Source organism: Protopterus annectens, chromosome 4.part1, assembly GCF_019279795.1.
Source record: "Protopterus annectens isolate FY-2018-M chromosome 4.part1, PAN1.0, whole genome shotgun sequence".
Taxonomy (NCBI): Eukaryota; Metazoa; Chordata; order Ceratodontiformes; family Protopteridae; genus Protopterus; species Protopterus annectens.
In genome coordinates, this window is record NC_056734.1 from 957917166 (window position 1) to 957934772 (window position 17607).

General features: G+C 40.5%; 1 protein-coding gene across 1 annotated transcript in view; it reads right to left on the reverse strand.

Annotated features, from left to right (window-relative positions):
• PRSS56 (serine protease 56) overlaps positions 1-17607 on the reverse strand; it is a 2212799-nt gene that overhangs the window by 986638 nt on the left and 1208554 nt on the right. The window contains exon 7 of the mRNA XM_044070672.1: positions 12751-12893. Within this exon, the coding sequence (XP_043926607.1) occupies positions 12751-12893 (143 nt within the window). The remainder of the gene's footprint in view (positions 1-12750; positions 12894-17607) is intronic.

A 17607-nucleotide genomic window follows, 5' to 3' on the forward strand; every position in this document is an offset into this window, starting at 1 on the left:
GGGAACTTACATACTGTAGTAATACTATAACTAATACTGGAACATATGTACTGCAGTAATACTATAACTAATAAGTTAACTTATGTATTGTAGTAATACTATAATTAAAATGGAACTTGCATACTGTAGTAATACTATAACTAATATTGGAACTTATGTATTGTAGTAATACTATAATAAGTTAACTTAGGTGTTGTAGTAATAATGTAACTAAAAAGGGAACTTACATACTGTAGTAATACTATAATAATGGAACTTACGTATTGTAGTAATACTATAACTAAAAGGGAATTTACATACTGTAGTCATACTAGAATAATGGAACTTATGTATTGTAGTAATACTATAAAAAGGGAACTTACATACTGTAGTAATACTATAACTAATAATGAACTTATGCATTGTAGTAATACTATAACTAAAAAGGGAACTTATGTATTGTAGTAATACTATAACTAGTAAGTTAACTTATGTATTGTAGTAATACTATAACTAAAAAGGGAACTTACATACTGTAGTAATAGTATAACTAATAATGGAACTTATGTATTGTAATAATACTATAACCAATAAGTTATCTTATTGTAGTAATACTATAACTAATAAGGGAAACAGTGGGTTTAACCTAAACACAGTATAAATGTAATAAAGTCAAAATCAAGACTGAGTATATAAGAAAATATGTAGACATAGGAAGCTTTATTCAAAAACAAGTAAGAAAAAACAGCAGTTTAAGAAAAACAGCATTTAAATATCATTTAACTAAAATCAGATGACTAATTAAGCAATTAACTTAATGCCTCAATCTCCTCCTTTTCAAAACAGGCTTAGGCTATACCATTAATTCAAACCAGGGTCTGCTGTTTCATTCAACTTAGGAATCCATTCATATTCTGTGTTTTCAGTATAAAACTTAATATCAACACCTCTGAAACTTTCAAAGACTACCTGTATATCATAAATTCAAACTTATTTAAAATACCTCCATTAATAATATGTTTTGTAAAAGGTATTGTGAGAATTAATTTTCGTATGTCATCTATTTTGTTAACAGACTTTTCTGTACTGTATAGATATGGCAACTTATACAGTATGTTGCATATTACAGTCTATAGAATCACGTTTTATATATCAAACCTGTAGTTTGATGTACAAAAAATATCCTGTTGCAACAGATAACCACAGTTATTACAGTACTTATAGGATTAATTACTAATTCTATTAGAAATGTCAGTAATTTCAGCAATGTCTTTCACATAAATACCTTTTAAGATTAGATTTATTTTTACAAGGAAAGTGAGGCCAATTACCTATATCTTACTGAATCCCTATAAAATTTGCCAATTCTTTTTAATTCCACAGTTCCCAGTTTGGGCTTATCCAAAAGGAACCCACAGTGTGGAATCCCTCACCTTTTGCTCTCAATAAATCTCACCTATTCTGAGGGTCCATCAGTACCTCCCAAATTACATGGACTCCTCGCTCAAAGCCAAGTTTGGCCCACCTGGATTCTTATCCTGCTAACCGGTTCGGGCTTATCCGAAAGGAACCCACAGTGTGGAATAAATGTATGTAACTTTAAAACCAAAAACAAAATCAATTTACCATAACAGCCTTATATGCTAGCCTGTCCCCCAGTGTGTGTCTCAGCAGCCTACCACGTACCTCAAAGATCCCACTCTAACTCACTACCTCTAATCTCCCATTCCATTCTTCTATCCCTCTAAAGACTTACTCACTGTTACCTCTACCTTTTTCCTACCTCTGTCTCTAGCTCCATTTCTATCTCCCCTTAGTCTCTCTGCCTGCCTATTAAATCCACTCACCACTAGGTGGCAGCACCTTCCTACTTGTTGCATACTCCTATCCTACTTTATAATAACTTTTGCTGTCCTCCTGTCTTTTTTAGCTTTCTTCTAACACCTACCTCTTTCTCCAACATATTTACTACAGCCTACTATCCCATAACTTCTCTCCCCCTCCACTAACCCTCTCCCCCAGAATTACTCTGTTTCCTCTACCACTCCTACCCAGCTCTTACTGCACCTTCTCTTACTTACCTCAGCTCCTTCCTGCAGTGGCTGATACTTTTTCCAGCATGGCTCTTCTGCTCTGTTGCTCTATACCGCCCCATTCGCCCTGCGGGCTCACTCCGCTCCCCTACCCTGCCCCCAATTTCCACCCGCCCCAAGTGGTCCTGCATTTATTGTCATCCCTTAGTCCCTTCCCATTTTCAACACCCAATCCCACAACAATATAACTCCTCTCTCTCCACCAATCACACCTGTCCTTATACTCCTCCCCATTACATCACCTAGCTTCCTTCCATCAAACCTCCATTACATCTATCTCCTAAAAATAAACTTCAACCACAAATGCCCTCTTTTTACTCCTCAACTCTCACCCCCATGACACTTCTTCTCCTCATTCTATTTCCTCTATACCATGCCACCTCTTATACAACCCTACAGTTACACCCTCCACCTTCAACTCCAAACCCCAACCATTCAAATCACTTCCACAATATCTCTGCCTCTCTTACCACCTTTCACCCCACCTCTCTATTCTCTTTAAAACTCTTCCATATTCCCTCAAATTTCTACAAACCTAAACCCACATCCCTCCATCCTTGCCTAACCAAACAAAATCCAACAAAACTAATACATCTTTTTACATACCTCTTCTTAGCAGGTGACATTCATCCTAACCCTGGAACAAATACATCTCCAACTTATAACCACAACTCCAACAAACAAAGACCTCAAATTCCTCACTATCAGTGCCCAAAGCTTAACTAATATAATTACCCTATTTCATGCCTGGGTCAACCATAACTCACCTGACATAGTAGCCATCTCTGAAACATGTCTCAAACCACACATAACTGACTCAGAATTCCCCCCCCATATTTCAATGCATCCGATCTGACCGCCTAAATAAAAGAGGTGGTGGAGTTGCTCTACTTTACTCCAATCACCTATCTATCACACCTTTCCAAAATCCTATTCCTTCCTTTCATAGGTTCATAGGTTCATAGGTTCATAGGTTCATACTAGGCTGTCTGCCCTAGGGCATTTATAAGCCTAGCCAGAATGTGTTTGGCTTTCGCCACCCATTTTAAATTAATTTTACTATGCCCTTTTACGAGGTTAGTATACTGTGCCTCTGTCTAACAGTGACACAGAAGTGATACCCGGGTTAAACCTACGATCTCCCATCCACTCATCAAGATTCCTCTTGAAGAGAGTCAATGAGGGACTCTGCCTAACCTGGACTGGGATTTTATTCCAGAGTGAAGGGAGCCTCTAGGTTATAAATCTGTCCCTCCAGCATGTCCTATTTATTTCAGTGCTGAGGTTCAAGTCTCTCGAGCACATAGCTCGATGGAATTTGGATTTTTGGAGGTGCAGCATGTCCATTAATTCCGAGTTGGACATGGCTTTATACGTCAAGCACAGATTGCCCCTGAACAGGCGGTATGTCACTGAGTAGAGCTGGAGTTTCTTTAACCGGGCAGCATATGGCATCTGTTTGAGCCCTTTGATCCTCTTGGTGAGATACTTTTGGGGTCTTTCCAGTTGCTGCAGTTGTCTGGTAAGGTACATCCCAAAAGGGGCATTGTACTCAATTATGGGCCTGATGAGGGATGAGTAAAGAGGCACGATGACCTCCCCTGATCTAGATGTGAATCCCTTCATGATTAGGTGGGCTATATAAAATGTTTTTCTAACCACTTTGGCCACGTGGTTGTCAAATAAGAGACTGCTATCAACTTGGGTCCCCAGGTCCCTAATTACTTCTTCTGTACTTAATGGATTACCACCTATGTGGTAATTTGTGGGCACTTTGTTTTTGCCAAAGGGGATGACTATACACTTTTTGGCGTTTAGCTTGAGGCCATGGCTCTGCCACCAGTTGTCTATTTCTATGAGGCCCTTTTGGAGGATGCTTGTGTCAGCTGGAGAGTCGATTATGGTGCCCAGTTTGCATTCATCTGCGAACTTGGTCAGCCACAGTCCTTCCGTGTTGGCCTGTACCTCCAAGAAATAGATACCGAACAAGAGAGGTCCCAGGACTGAGCCTTGTGGGATGCCACTTGTAACTGATTTGGAGTCTGACATGGCTCCAGCAATTCTAACCATGTGGGTTTTGTCCTTGAGCCAGTTTGCAACCTATCTAGTGACATAGGGGTTTATATTTAAGCTGGTGAGCTTATCTATAATGCTCGAGTAGGGTATTGTATCGAAGGCTTTTGTGAGGTCCAGGTAGGCTGTGTGGACCACCTTCCCCTCATCAATGGCCTTGGTGACTGTTTCAAAGAAATCAACCAGGTTTAAGAGGCAGGATCTGCCCTTAACAAAGCCGAACTGGATAGGATCCAGTGTCTGTAGGTTCCCAATATCTTTATTTATGAGGTCCATGATGATCCTTTCCATAGCTTTGCAGACCAAGCTAGTCAGGCTTATGGGATGATAGTTTCCAGGATCCATTGAGGCACCACCTTTGTGGAGAGGGATCACTGTTGCTGTACGCCACTCTTTGGGTACATATCCTGTAGTAAGGCTGAGATTGAACAGTAGTTTTTTGTTTGGGTTTAGCTCTTATTGGAGTTCATGTAGGACGCAGCCCGGGACACCGTCTGGTCCCATTGATGCTGTGTTTTTTGCTTTGGAGAGGGCGGCTCTTACCTGAGCATCTGAGATGTCAGGGGGCAGCACTCTGCTGGGATAGATATTTGCCCTTTTGGTGGGGAGAAGTTTGCGCTGAACCTGTCAGCTAGGATGTTGGCAATGTCTGTGGGTTCGGTGTATTTTTGTCATTTTGGACTAATTCTGAGCATACCTGGGAATTCCCACCCAGGTTCCTAACATAACTAAAGAAAGCCTTGTGATTATCCTTAGTGTCCTGTGCAATTTTTCTCTCGAAGCTGGCCTTAGACGATTTTATGAGTGCCCGTAGTTTTTTGCTAATACTGATCAGAGATGCCTTCCCTTTTTGGGATTTTGCTCTATCATTTAGTAGCTTCCTCCTTCTATTGTATAGTTTGTTTATGGCTGGGGTCCACCAGACAGGACGTCTGCCTTTGGAGGATTGGGTCTTGGTTTTATTTGGGATTGCATGATCCATGCATTCCTGAAGGTGTTCATAGAATGCATTTATAAAGGATTCTGTGGTCTGGGCCATATTTTCCACAGGCCCAGGGGCTTTGAAGGATTCCACCTCGGTTTTGAGGAGTGTGAAATTTGCTTTAGAGAAGGTTTTCACTGTGGTTTTCTGGGCAGGAGGTGGGGTCAGGATATGAATATCCAGTGAGATTAGTTTATGGTCTGATCTTACCAGTGAGGGATACACTTCTGGTCTGGAGCATAGAGTCCCCATGTTGGTGATGATCAGGTCCAGTATGTTTTCCCCTCTTGTGGGAGTGGTAACAAGTTGTTCCATAGCATTTGAGTTTATAAATTCTAGGAACCTTTGGGCTAGGGTGTTGGAGCTAGAGTAATGCTCCCAGTCTATGTTTGGGTAGTTGAAGTCACCCAATATAATGGTGTTTGGAGAGATCTTCATATTTTCCAGTGTTTGCAGGAAGGCCAAGTGGGGTTCCTGGGTTTGGGAGGGTGGTCTGTAGCAGGCTATAAACTGGAAGGCAGTTTTACCCCCCTGTTAGTTGCACATGGATAGTCTTTGATGCTTCGTTCTGTGCCACCAACCTGGAGGTGTGGGTATCTTTGACGAATATTGATACTCCCTCTCCTTTTGTGGTTCGGTCCAAGTTTTGGGGGCGAAAAGCATGGTATGAGGTATAACCTGGTAGTGCTGGGGTGCTCTCGGGAGCCTTGAACCAGGTTTCTATTACTGCACAGATATCAATGTTCTCCATGCTAAGGAGAGTTTTGAGTGCGTGCATCTTGAGGTTTAGACTTCTGGCATTGAGTAGCATTACTCTTAGTTTCTTATCCCTTGTGATACCTATGGAGGTGGATTTGTCTTTTGAGCCTTGCCTAAAAAAGGCACTATGGGGGTAACAAGAGCCTTTGCCAATATCCAAAAGCTCAGGGGTGACAGGTGCAAGCCGTCCCTAGTGAAGCATCGTGGCTTGTCGAGCATGTCATCCCAGGCTGACAGGCATTGGATCCCCTTTGAATGACACCAATACTTAAGCCAATTGTTGAAATTGATCATCTTGTCTTCATATTGTGGCATCATTCTTGGTGAGGGTAAAATGCTACTCAAGGTCAGGGTCATACCGGCCTGGGCACATGCTCAGAGAGCTCCTCTATGTCTCTTTTCATGTAGTCCAGGGAGGTACGTCTCAGGTCATTCACACCAGCATGGACAATGACTGAGTCATATTTGTACTTGCCTTGGAGTGACCTGAGTGCTTGTGTTATGTGGCGGATCCTAGCGCCCGATAGGCAGCTCACCATGACCTTCTCCTTGTTCAGCCTGGTGAGCGGGATGTCAGTGTGCCTGACAATAGAGTCACCTATTACAAGTGCATCAGGTGTGTTGTTTAGCCTTAAGGGCTGTGACTGTTCGGCACACTGGCTTTGTGAGCTATGTGTTGCATGTGTTTTGTTTTGGGGTAGCGGTTGCTTGGGTGTCTGCTTTGAAGGTCTCTGCTGCTTAGGCAGATTTTTATTTAGAGCCTCCGAGTATGTTTTTGTGTGTTTATGTGTTTGGTTTGCTGTTGTGGTAGGTTTATGTGAGACTGGAATTGTAGTGAGTGTGGTTTCCTTCTCCTCCTGACTGGTTATGCCAGTACTGAGTTGAGAGAGCTTAGCCTCAAGTTTGGCTATATGGATGCATCTCTCACATGTGTTGGAATTTGTTGGGAGGAGGAGAGGGTTGTCTGTGTACATGAGGCAGTTGTAACATTGCCTCAAGATTCCCAGATTTACCAGCTGGACTGGAGAGGAGATTGACAACTGACCTTTGGACATGCTAGAATAGTATTGGGAATTCCTTTATAATTGAAAAAAAAGGGCCAATGGGGAACAAGGTACTCAAGGGGAGTTTGTGAGGGTGTAGTGTTTTTAATTTTTTAGTGCTGACTTATATAATTGCTTTAGTGAGCAAGTGCCAGGTAACTTAAATGCAATGTGTTACAAGTAACTTAAATGCAAAAACGACAAACAGTAACTTTCTTTTAAGTGAAACAAGGAAATAAGTACAGTAAGCAATGCAGATATCACTAGGGATCCACAGAAGCGCTGAAAAGCCACGTTTTAGGTGGTATTAGCGTTTCAGGGAAATAACAAGCAAACAAACAATAAGCATACAAACAAAGCTAGATTCAGCAGGCCTGGATCTAGTCTATGCTACAGCAAACAAGGTGTACTAATTTCAGTAAGAAACAGTTGAAATATGCAGGCACTATAAGCCTTTAACCAGAAATTCCCAGCTCAGAAGGGCAGAGTCCAGCCTCTCCTCCCACAAGAGTGCAGACCACGAGCCTTCTTAATGTAAAATAACTGGCCTGAAGCCCAAGTGCTTAAACCAGAACTAATACACTTTTAGAGTAACAGACACTGAGCCCTCAATCAGCAGTTCCCAGCTTAGAAGGATGTAAGCTACCTGTCCTGCCACCACAGTGCAGGCCACAAACCTTCCTAATATAAAACAACTGGTCTGAAGCCCAAGTGCTTAATCCAAAAGACTTAGAATGATAGCTACACTTTAATCAAGTTACTACCAAGCAGTAGTAAATACAATTGAATACTTTAAAGAATGCCTGGATTAGTGCTCAAGTTATACAAACAAAGCTAGATTCAGCAGGCCTAGATCTAGTCTATGCTACAGCAAACAAGGTGTACCAATTTCAGTAAGAAGCAGTTCAAATATGCAGGCACTATAAGCCTTTAACCAGAAATTCCCAGCTCAGAAGGGCGGAGTCCAGCCTCTCCTCCCACAAGAGTGCAGACCACAAACCCTTTTAATGTAAAATAACTGGCCTGAAGCCCAAGTGCTTAAACTAGAATTAATACAATTTTAGAATAACAGACACTGAGCCCTCAATCAGCAGTTCCCAACTTAGAAGGATGTAAGCTACCTGTTCTGTCTCTACACTACAGACCACAAACCTTCCTAATGTAAAACAACTGGTCTGAAGCCCAAGTGCTTAAACTAAAAGGCTTAGAATGAGTTACACCAAGCAGTAATAAATACAACTGAGTACTTTTAAGATGACGCAAAAGCAAAATAAAGTGGGAAGAAACACAAATACAGTAAAAGCAGAAATTTTTTTTTTCCAGAAAAGTAGCAAAAACAGTAGTAAAAACAATTCACATGCAGTGCAAGCTGGCACACTTGAGTATGTAGCAATATTAGTCCACACACAGTTTGAAAAAATGTAATTAAATTAAAAAGGACTAAAAGCAAATGCAGAAAGGGTTTATTAGGTAGAATGCAGTAAAGAGATGGGACTGGGGGAGTGTCCTAGATCAAATCTACAGTGGGGCGGGCACTGCAAAAGCCACCAAATTTAAACTACAACCAAGAACAGGGAGGGGGGTTCATAATGCTGAACTAGTAATTGGAATGCTAAAATTAAATAACCACAAAAGTATCTGCATCATCTCCCTCTATATTCCCCCCGGCAGTAACACCAATACCTTAGAAGACGTCCTCTCCTGGGCTTCCACAAATATAAACCAAGAAATATACATACTGGGAGATGTAAATATTGACTAGCAAAAAATCACAGACCCCAATCCCTCCCTGTCTATTAACCTATTCAATTTTACTCAACTTATTCAAACCATCACTAGACCCAACAAAACTAACCGCCCCAGCTCCATCCTAGACTGGATACTAGTGTCTCACCCAAACAGAACCACTACATCTGGTGTCACTCCTGACCCATTAGGTGACCACCTCCCTGCATTCACCCACAGAGCCACCTCCTCCTCCCCATACTCCCACCACCTCCTTCATACCCGTAACCTAACTAACTTTAACCCTTCCACCTTCACTACCTCCCTTAAGCTCATTAACTGGAACCCTCTAAAAACACTGCCTCTTGACAAAGCCGTAGATTTCTTCAACTCTACATTCCTTTCCATCTTAAACTCCCTAGCTCCAACTCGAACCAAAAGGGTTAAAGCCAAAACAGCACCCAGGCTCACTAAAGCTACCAAAACAATTATGCAACAAAGAGACAAATGTTGGAAAAGCTACCACCATTATAAATAACCTGAACTGTTACTAAAATATAAACAGCTTCGAAACCTAACCAAAAAACAAGTCATTAAAGACAAAAAAATCATACTACAACCACCTACAAATAAACCACACAAAAAACCCCAAACAATTCTGGAACCCTATAAATACCCTCCTCAAGCCAGGTACCGCAAAAAACCCTTGTCCCGACACTAGCAAAACTGACCAAGAAATTGCCAATCTATTCAATACCTTCTTCACCTCCTCCATTGCTGAGCTGACCAAAACCTTCCCAAATAACACCACCCTACCAACCTCCTCCCAAGCTTGCACCTCACCCCCCCTCCCCCTAACTTTGAACTTAAACCAATATCCACCAACCTCATAAAGAAATTTCTGTATAGACTAAAACCTTGCAATAATGCTCCAGACAACATTCCCTCCTCCTTCTTAAAAATTGCCTCTGACAGTGTTGCTCTCCTTATCAGCATCCTGATCAATAGATCACTTCTTGAATCACATGTACCAAAACTATGGCATTCTGCCTTTATCCTTCCTCTCCACAAAGGTGGAAAAAACTACAACTTCTCTAACTTCCGCTCCATTGCCATCCTCTCTCCCATCTCTAAACTTCTTGAAAAATGCATTCACATACAACTCATGCCATTCCTAACCAAACATCAACTTCTATCTCCTATCCAACACGGCTTCCGCCGAGGACACAATACCAACACAGCCCTCCTCTTCTTCCTACACTCTATCAATTCAGCCCGAGAATCTGGTCACTTAGTTTCATCCGTTCTATTAGATCTATCTAAAGCCTTTGATACCATCTCTCATACCCATCTACATAAACATCTTTCTAACCTTAACATCTCCACAAAAACTCTTTCCTGGTTCTCCAGCTATCTTTCTGACAGGTCCCAAGTAGTGAAATGGGGCCAGTCCTCCTCCTTCCTTCCAACACCCACAGGAGTTCCCCAAGGTTCCATTCTTGGCCCTCTGCTATTTAACATCTTTATTAATGATTTTCACAAAGCCATTCCTAACACCAAAATTGTCCAATATGCAGATGACCCCACTCTCATCTGCCATGCCTCCAACCAAACTGAACTCAAATCTCTAACTCAATCCGCCTTCTCATCCACTGAAAAATGGATGCACCAAAACCACCTCTTACTAAATGCTAACAAAACAAAAATTCTCCTTTTCACTCCCTCCAAATCTACCCACATTAACAAACACTCATTTCAAATTACCAGCCTCAACAACTCTGTCATTGATATTGTTCCCTCCGCCAAACTGTTGGGGGTCACCATTGATGAACACCTAAAATTTAATACCCATATCCAACTCAACATCAAGAAAACCCACATAAAACTTGGCCTTCTATACAGAAATAATAACTTCCTCTCTCCCTCTACTAGACTGACCCTGGCCACAACTTATCTTCTCCCATCTCTCCTTTATGGCGCTCCTCTGCTTACTAAGCTATCTTCCACCCTTACCTCCAAGCTAGAAGTATGCTACAACAAAATCTCCAGGTCTGCCACAAATGCAAAAGCCTCCTCCCACCGCTGCTCCTCCCTACTAACCATAAACTGGCTTGAACTCCCCAATCAACTAGACTTCCTTCAGATTGTCTTAGCCCACAAATTACTTTTTCAGCCCAACAGCTGCCCGGCTTTATCCAATATCCTCCAACCCTACAGCCCCCCAAGACCCCTTAGATCCACTCACCAAAACTTCATTACCATCCACAAACCAAAGCGTCCTGCTGGCCAGCTTCTACTATCCTCCATCTTAGCTAAAAAATGGAATGCCCTGCCCTCCACCCTGAGAACTTGTGACAACCTAAATACCTTCAAAAGCCTACTTCACTCCTACCTGCATCTTCACAGAAAATGTAACTGCACTCCACACCCCATACGTCCCAAACTCCCCCCTTCCTTCTCACCTGGCTAAACTCATTACCTTTCAAACTACTGACTTATACTCCAACTACAACTCATAAGCTATCTCCTCCCAGCTTATCACTCTTTGACTCTAATTTCAGTACTTTCATAGCTACTTAATCTTCTTAGCTACCAAGTATTAGACTCCTCCTCTATCCACTTCCCTTCCTAGTAAAAACTTGTTTACAACTCCATACTGAATGCTTGTAAAATAATTTTTCATATCATATCTCTATTTGATACACAACTTAGCAATGTAAAATATTTTCTATATGTTTATGCAACTTGTTTTGCAGTGTAAAAGAATTTCTTTCATGTGACATTTCAATATGATATGTAACTTATCAATGTGAAGAATTTCTATATGTTTATGTAACTTGCAAATCTTCACAACTTAACAATGTAAAAACTATTATGTAACTAGTTATGTGGAGCTTTTCTCCCCGGGCCTCCACTGAAAATGGGCTCTCAAACCCAGTGGACCTCCCCGGTCACCAAACTAGAATAAATAAATAATAAATAAATAAATAATAATAATATCACAATAAATATTATCATCTCAGGCATATGTAGAAGGAAATCTTAATTTGCCAGTCTCTTTTATTTTCATATCACTTAGAATCTCTGAATTAAAATGATCTTTGTTAAAGAATGGTATAAGATCTGCCCCTTCTATCATTCAATATCTGTCCAGTTATTTTATGAATATCACTATCCAGGTAGCTCCTACTTACAGAGTCACATTTCATTGTTTTCACTTGATTATCTAAGTCAGTTTCACTACTAATCAAACATGCCATTGCCTGTAGTTTGGGGATCAGACCAATGTTGGATGTGTATGGAAATCATCAGGGTTAAACACAGGTGTCTCTTGTACATCCTGTGTAACAACATAATGCATCTCAATCTATCATGCATTAGTCTTAGCGTCACTTCATTCCTTCAAGTGAGGCCTGTGTTTATCCCTGATTTCCCAACACTTCCACAATTGGTGCAAGCCCTGAACTACAATACTGATGGACATATATACTGTTAGAAACAGTGATGGAATTTACGTACTGTAGTAAACTCTGGTGGAACTTATGTTCTGCTGCAATAATGATGACCTTATGTGCTGCTGTAAATACTAGACATATCACATTGCATTGTTTCTGCTCTATGAGCCTGGGCCATAACTAAAAAGGGTCAACTGATCAGTTCACCCACCCAGTCAACCAACAGATAGCAACAAATAAATAAATAAGTAACTTAATAATTATGCCTAAGGATTCGGACGAGGCTTAAATGAGAGAGAGAGAAAGAAAGAAAGAAAGAGACAGAGATCCCACAGATCCGGTAAGAAAGGACAAACTTCACTAGCATGTTGATTGGACAGCCAAACACTTCCCTAGCATGTTGATTGGACAGCCCAACACTTCCCTAGCAGTAGCAAATCTAGAAACAAAAGGAAAAGAAACTTGTTTGCAAATAAAATTTATGATTGTTCATTTCAGAAATCTTCTCTATGGAGACAAAAAGCAAACATGATGTTAAGCATGATACTAAATTATTTAAATGAATAACTATCATGAGACTGTCTTATAATGAAGATATCCTATCCCATTATGAGACAAATGAAGATAAACATAATCCTTACCTGGCATGAATCAATACCACCAGACATGTAACCAGCACAGAACATGGTGTTGGTGATAAGCTCCTTCCCAAGCAATATACTGCAGCTGTTCACATTAAGGAGTGGGATTTTAGCCTCCATCAGTACATCAGCAAAAGGACCATCTAGCACAGAAAATACATAAGCAGGCAGAAAATAGATAGCAGAAATATTAATGAAAAATACAAACATCGGTGTCAACTGTTTATTAAACTATGTATATTTATATATTTATATCTATATCTATCTACGTGTGTGTGTCTGTATATATATATATATATATATATATATATATATATATATATATATATATATATATATATATATATATATATATATATATATATATACTGTATATATTGGTTTACTATCAAAAGGACGATTGGACTATGTCTGATTGGAAATACCGAATGCCCTAGTTCAACATTTGAAAATAACGGAAAAAAATAATGTTGAACTCACAACAACGAATGCACGCTAGCATTTGCTATTGTGGATTCAACATTTTGAATGCAGATCGCACTACAGTGGGGATCAGGAAATGTACCCTTTCACTCAATTTAGTGCGATCTTGGAGTTTGTATATATATATATATATATATATATATATATATATATATATGTGTGTGTGTGTGTGTGTGTGTGTGTGTAGCAAGGGGTGTGGGGTGCAGGGGGGCTTGCCACCTTGCAAAAACATTCATTGCTCATGACCGGAAGTTTAGCATTTCCAGTAAAGTTGACATTCCTGAGATGTTGACTTTACTGAAATACCTTGTTGGGTCATGATTATGTTCGTAGATTTGATTTCCGACATTTCAGGCCAGAAATATGAACAGTCACAAGTTGCAGGTCTAAGATTTTGATATTAAGCCGTATATATATATATATATATAGATATATATATATATATATATATATATATTATTATTAGGTACAGTTGTTGCAGATGTGGTCACTGTATCTCCAATGTCACACACTCACACTCACACACACAGACACACACACACACACACACACACACACACACACACACACACACACACACACACACACACACACACACACAGTGACCCACAAGAAATAATTAATTAGGCATTCTCAACAACCATGATCCAATATTTAATTTATTACTTATGTTCTGTTAACTGAGTAGTTTCAGTAATATTTTTGTTTCCTTTTCAGGTGTGAGTCTTTGTACTTTGATAATGGTTGCTCTTAAAAAAAAACACAATTCACTGATAACACAGAAGCTGGTCAAAGACTCAGAGACTACAGTCAATACATGTACTCTATGTAACACAGTAAGGTCTAGGATATACCACTCCTAGAGGGACCTTTAAAGTTGTGTGTCATTTATTACCTGAGAAACTGTCAATGAATGAAGTTGGTACACTTCTTCAGGTAAATCAGATTATATAACCTGCAATGCTACACATGACTGCAAGGAAAAGACAACAACACAGTAGACAGCACCAACCAAGTATTGTTCAAAGAAGGGGGTAGAGTCCAAATGCATACGGAATCCTACATCTGTGGAACACATATAGTGGCAAAAAACAAACAAACAAAAAAAAACAAAGGTTGTAACTTCATCTGTATTTCATAATTTCACAACTTTTCTTACACTTACTCTAAGTAGTAAATACTCTCCTGTTTGCACCATAACAATCCAGTTGTCAAATACTGACATTATACCTTTGGTGCATCTGGCAAAGGATTTCTCAAGCATTCAGAATTTTTGATTGCTGTGTTGCTAAGTACTACCTTTAATTCTAGTTCTGTGATGTGTATTTCCTTAATTGCTGTTGTCCTGGTCCCCTTCAATAAACACATCACACCAAATGACATTTGACGACCTTTAATAAATTTCCATAACATAGCTTTATTCACCAAATTCATTAATTACAACTATTCATAATATAATTGATTCTAAACACAGCATAACATCCTTGTAATGTTAATCAGGGCAGCGCATCTACTCACCCTGCCCAACAAGCAGGGTCCATACCTCTGCTCACTTACTTTACTTATGAAGCAGCATCCCATCTCACTTCATACACCATTCACTGAATTACCTTCCACCAAATAAGCAGCATCCTTACCTCAGCTTGCTTACCTATTCAGCAAGCTTCCTCCAGATGCTCATTTTCCTTTCTCCAGATCCTTGAAATGAACATTCAGACACCAGAGGGGGAAGAGAAGAGGGCAAGCCTATCTCTCTTCTCCGCTAACCAGCCTGACCAGGCTGTTCCCCCCTCCCTCCCTTCTACCCAAAATTGTTCAACCCACTTCTTCCCCTAAAGGGAAGGGTCAATCCAAACATCATTTGGTGTACCCATCATCTGTAAAGCCCCTTAAAATCCTATCATAAATCCACCTTACCATACTATGACTGAAACACACCCTAATGAAACTTAATAAAGCAGGATTACCGTGACCCCACTTTACCACCGGAACATCCACACCAAGAGAATACATACCCTTTTAGCCTGCTTCCTTCAAAGCTGAAATCATGGCTCAACCTGAACAGATTGACAACTTATAACTACAACAAAACCACAAACTATAATCCCATAAACTCAAACTAACACCCAATCAAAACAACTAGTATCAAGTCTCACACCCAGGACCCTGTCAACTGTACCATATCACCTTAGCCCACCGACTACCCAGTTCTGGATGTGCCACAACTCAATTACTGTAGGTAATAGTCTAACTCCAAAACTTTAATGTCCTAGCCTTAGATGGCAGAAAACCAACACCCCTTGACCTAGTTCCTGAAAACTCGCCTATGCTCAGCAATGAAGTACTCTACATGCCCAGCTATACCCCCAATTCACTCGTTACCAAACCATTCTTGACCCCTGTTTGCCCAACCTTCTAACTCCCCTGTAACAACTCACCCAGTTTCTAAAACTAATCCAATACAGCCAACTACCTACCATGCTTCCTAAAACCCTATCTACCAAATTCAACCAAACTCCAAGTGAAATGATCCTTGTGCTGTTCTGTAAAACCTTAACCTGGCATGTAACATTAACACTACCTATTCAAGGGACAAATCTGTCACCCCAAAGATACCACCTGTTAGGAACAAATTCCAGCATCCTGTCCAACACCTCATTGGCCCTTCCCCCACATACGGTGCAAACAACTGGATGAGTGAATTCAACCACCCCAAAGTTCCAAGAAAGCAAGGATTGAACTTCACTGGCTTGCAAGAGCCATAGGGTTGTAGCCTAGTAAGTTCCTGGGCTCCAATGAATGTCATGACTCTACTCATCCTATGGTATCCCCACACTCCCCATAAAACATCCCCAAAAGTTTTCCCTTTGGCCCCCCTCCCTACCTCAGCCTTATTTGCCACCTATACCAATGCAATAATCTGCTCTCGCTAATTAAACACAGAGCTCTAACATACCTTACTAAGGAGATTACTTGGACCCTCCTTGTGTCCCATCCAGTGGCAAGAACATTTATCCTATCAAAACATCACCTTTCAAATCCCATTTTCAAGTCACCACATGATGCCTTCTGCACTTCAGCAATTTCCATCAGTAACTGTTGCTCACTTGTGCTCCCCATGTATAAACTCCTCACTCACCACTGCTTCCACCATCTGCAAATTCACTGTGTGTCACCGCAACTGGTACTTGGCACACCATCATCTACAAAGAAAAGGAGAAAAGTAAACTCTCAGTCAGTCGAGTATGTTAAAACTACACCCCACACATGAAGAGACCTATCGATATCCACAACCCAGGTAACCTTGCGATTTCAGACCATATCCATTAGCACCCTGTATAAGCCAAGCTAACTTATATTGTAAAACCATCTGCTTAGCTCTTACCCTTCCATCTTCAAATGAGGCACACTAACCTTCTACTCTTTTCCAATCCCACCCCTTTTTTTTTGAATATATAGCTTTCTTAATTTATCCAGTCGAGGCTGTTAATATGCCATAATATGCCATCAGTATATGTACCACGTTCTGCCCATTTGTCCCCCCTTTAGCTTGCAGGCAATGATACAAGGAAAAGCTCTAAAACACACATACGTAAGAACTTCATAGCCCAAGTGATATGGACAAAACCCCTGCTTCTTAACCTCTTAGAGCAATAAGTGTTCACAAGCCATAACTAAAGAGGGATCAAGGTATCCCCTGATGGTGTAACTTAAGAAACCCAAATGTCTGTCCTTTCCTCATTTCAGTCTTAATACTTTGCCACTAATTGCCAACCACCTACTCTATGAAGAAACAAACAAAATATGAAGCAAAATCTGGACATTCAATGAAAATCCTGTACAGCTAAATGGTACGACAAAGCCCCACTATTCACACCACTGCTCTCCAGCCCATGAAACTGCTGATATACGGACCGCACACCACTCCCAGAATTATTCCCCAGGCATGACTCCTGTAGTACCTTAGCAGAAACTCTGACACTACCCATAAACTCTAAATAATTAACTCCATATGCATACAACCCATAAGTGACTGAGGCAAAAGCCGAAGAACTAGGGAATTATTTATCCTAAACAATTAGTGGAGTTACCACTTTAACAGAGTAATGCATCAACCAGTATGCCCATAGCTTTTAACCTCCTATAGCAAGCATTCTAGACAAAGCCATAAGTAACAATGGGAAAAAGACCCCAACTAACAATTTCAAATATTGCTCTTGCCAACTAAAAAAGCAGATTGCTAACCTTAACTAACAGCCCATCAATATTAGCCTCCTTTGATGCTGTATTGACCCATCTGTTCCCAAGCCAGGGTGAAACCATACAAACTATACATCCTTTGCTTCCGACAAAAGTGATGTGATCCAGGTCACC